The 3,521-nt window shown below is 59.9% G+C and overlaps 1 protein-coding gene across 1 annotated transcript in view; it reads right to left on the bottom strand.

Moving 5' to 3' along the window:
* Positions 1-3,521, bottom strand: part of LOC129016291 (ras GTPase-activating protein 3-like) — a 121,796-nt gene that overhangs the window by 24,554 nt on the left and 93,721 nt on the right. Inside the window, 3 exon segments of the mRNA XM_054455594.2 lie at positions 570-644; positions 2,213-2,327; positions 3,073-3,221. Coding sequence (XP_054311569.2) covers positions 570-644; positions 2,213-2,327; positions 3,073-3,221 — 339 coding nt within the window.

Genomic DNA, 3,521 nt, shown 5'->3' with positions numbered 1-3,521 from the left:
CATCAGGGAGTTTTGCTGTTTTAAAACGCAGGACACAGCTCTGGGGACAGCCTGGGGAGGTGGGGAGGTAGGGAGGCCATCCTGTCCTAGGAAAAGGGAGGGGCAGGAGCCATCGCCCAAGGGAAGGCAGAGCCGGGGTGAAGGCAGAGCTGGTCAGGATCCTCCAGGGGAGGCAGAGCCGGGTGTGCAGGGCAGACCCTCCAGGGGAGGCAGAGCTGGGGCATGCAGACCGGATCACTCCAGGGGAGGCAGAGCTGGAATGTGCAGACCGGATCACTCCAGGGGAGGCGGAACTGGCTGAGACCCCCCCAGGGGAGGCACAGCCAGGTGTGCAGGCCGGACCCCACAGAGGGGGCAGAGCCGGGCACACAGGCCAGGCCAAAAGTGGTGGCTGAGGCCTCCCAGCAGTGCAGCCAGCGTACTGTAGCCAGGTGAGGCAGGTATCCCCACGCCCGGTCCTGCTTCCACCCCAACCGGGGTCACGGGGTGAGTCAGAGCTTCCAGGCAGACACCAGCTGAAAAACCCCAAGCAGGTGACTGGCTTTGGTTGGTTCATGAACAAAACCTACCATGTTGTTTTCAAGGTTTTCTCCGTCTTTCAACTTCACAGGATCGATTTCACAGGGTTTGTGGCTCTGGCATATCTAGGGAGAGGTTTAAGACGGGGCTCTGAGAGTGGGTTCCAGTGGCACAGGCAAGGAGGGAGGAGGGGGGTCTCAGGCCTGGCTGAGATGCAGACCCTGAGCCTCATCCAGAAAATGCCGGGACAGCTCCCCGAACCCGGCCACTGGCACGGAGGGGCACGGTGAGGCCGGACTGCAGGGCCACTGTGGGGGTGGTGTCGCCCCGAGCCTTGGCTGCGAGGGGGCAACCCTGGGCCTGTGTCACTGGCTGCCGAGGGACAAGTGAGAGGTCAGGCGCAAACACCAGGCACGGGGCCCAGTCCATGGCGGCGATCAGACGAGCCGGGCTTTCTCAGGGAGCGATGCGCCTGTGATCAGACGTGCTGGGCTTTCTCAGGGAGCGATGCGCGCCCATGATCAGACGAGCCAGCCTCTCTCAGGGAGTGACGTGCGCCCGTGATCAGACGAGCCGGGCTTTCTCAGGGAGTGACATGCGCCCATGATCAGACGAGCCAGGCTTTCTCAGGGAGTGATGCGCACCCATGATCAGACGAGCCGGGCTTTCTCAGGGAGTGACGCGCGCCCGTGATCAGACGAGCCGGGCTTTCTCAGGGAGTGACATGCGCCCATGATCAGACGAGCCAGGCTTTCTCAGGGAGTGATGCGCACCCATGATCAGACGAGCCGGGCTTTCTCAGGGAGTGACGCGCGCCCGTGATCAGACGAGCCGGGCTTTCTCAGGGAGTGACATGCGCCCATGATCAGACGAGCCGGGCTTTCTCAAGGAGTGATGCGCACCCATGATCAGACGAGCCGGGCTTTCTCAGGGAGTGACGTGGGCCTGTGATCAGACGAGCCGGGCTTTCTCAGGGAGTGACATGCGCCCATGATCAGATGAGCCGGGCTTTCTCAAGGAGTGATGCGTGCCCATGATCAGACGAGCCGGGCTTTCCCAGGGAGTGATGCGCACCCGTGATCAGACAAGTCGGGCTTTCTCCGAGAGTGATGTGCACCAGCCCACACGGACTAGGCCTCACAGGGCTTTAATAATATTTTTACTTCAAAATGCTGCCATGATTTTGCCCACAGAGCAAACCAGAATGCTATGTTAAATTTTCTCACATTTGCAAAGAACCTGTTTACAAAGCCGCTCATAAACGGGGGGCACAGCCTGGCAGGCATCAGAGGGTCAGGTGAAGAGTGGATGTGCGTGCATCAGAGGGCTGGGTGAGGACTGGGCGTGCAGCTCAAACGTGCCACGCAGCCAGGGCCCAGACACAGGGGACTGCAGGATGTGTGGAGAAAGAAGGTCTCCCTGGGAAGAGCCAGGTATTTCTTGCATGTTTTCCTTAGTGGAGTGGTGGATTTTCTTATGTATAGTTTTAATTTGGGAGAATTTGGAAGGTTCTGGAGTACACAGGGAACATCCTCTTGATAAAAGTGAATGAATCAGCATCCCTGAGGTGAGGCCGGAGGGGCCGACCTTCAAGCCCCGCTCGTGGTCTGGCTGGATCCCTGTGCAGTGCCCTCTGTCGGGGGAAATCCTCCCCACGCCCCATGATGCTGAGGACTCTGGGCCCCGTGCTCACCTCCTCGATGGCCGGCTTCAGGGTGACGTGCAGGTAATGCATTCCCGCCAGCTTCATGGTCTCGTCGATGCACTTGGACGCCAGTGAGTTTCCTCGGAAGATGGTGTTGGGGTCCCTGGGAAATGGCGATGGGGACAGCATTTGTCTCCTGGGGATGTGGAAATGCAGACGGAGCAGAGCCTGGCCCCGAGCACCTGCCTGTAGGCTGTGAGGTCAGCGCACGCCCATCAGTCAGCTTCCTGACGTTTTACAAGGAGCACAACCAGGCCAGGTGCTCGAGGCCCTGGCCATGGAACCGTCCTGTGTCAACACTGCCAGAGGGAACCATTTGGCCGCCTGCGTGGCCACAAGCTCAGGAGGAGCCTGGCTGTCCTTTGCCCTCCCGTCCTCTCGCCCTCTGCGGCCTGTGCAGAGAATTGAGCACCAGACCCTGGCAGCATCCAAGGGCCAGCAGAGAAGCAAACCCCTCCTGCCAGCTACAGTGGCCGCAGGTGCAGCCGGATGTTTCTAGAACAGGGTGTCTGGAAACAGCACTAGGCAGGTCCTGAGGGAAGCCGTGCTCCATTTTCATGGGCTCCCAAAGTGCCCCAGGAAGGGGACCTGAGCTGTCCACGAGCCCTGGGAGCCGTTTCCCCTCCCCACTTACTCACTCTACCCGGGATTTCAAAGGCAAATGGGGCTTTCAAAAAAAAAAAAAAAAAAAATTAACTGGGTCTGTGAAAGCAAGCCTGAATCAACATGGTTTCTGGGGACCCTTGAATTCCCTCAAGCCCTGCGCCATGACACGGTTCTCGGCGACGACCTTGCCATCCCTGTAGTGGGTCCAGGCCGCTCTTCCCCGGGGCAGGGTGGGCACTCACTGGGTCCGCTTCACCTCTGCGCTGGCGATAGCACTGATGAAGGGCACCACCCTGCCATAGTGTAGGAAGAGCCGCACCAGCGGGACGGCCGCCTCCTGCTTCTCCCAGCAAACCTCACCCAGGATGTGGGCCGCAGATGCTGACACGGGCTGCGGGGAGGGGCGAGGTCAGTGCCAGGGCCTGGGGTGCAGGACTCCCAGAGGCCTGTCCCCACCCTGGCTGGGGTCTCACTTCCAGCCACAATAGATACGGCTCTTTACTGAGACAGAAACACACACATTCGCAAAAGCACCAAACTTCCCATTTGCTGCTGCTTGGCTGGACCCTTGGAGGGGCGTCTACACCTCCTCCTAGCGACCCCCAAATGCAGCCAGCTCTAGGGCCCCTGAGCTAACAGAGGGACTCTGATGATGGGGTCCCCCTCAAACAACCCGGAGAGTCCTCAGCAT

Source organism: Pongo pygmaeus, chromosome 18, assembly GCF_028885625.2.
Source record: "Pongo pygmaeus isolate AG05252 chromosome 18, NHGRI_mPonPyg2-v2.0_pri, whole genome shotgun sequence".
NCBI lineage: Eukaryota > Metazoa > Chordata > Mammalia > Primates > Hominidae > Pongo > Pongo pygmaeus.
The sequence above is the reverse complement of the archived record's forward strand: the minus strand, read 5'-3'. Positions and strand labels throughout refer to the sequence as shown.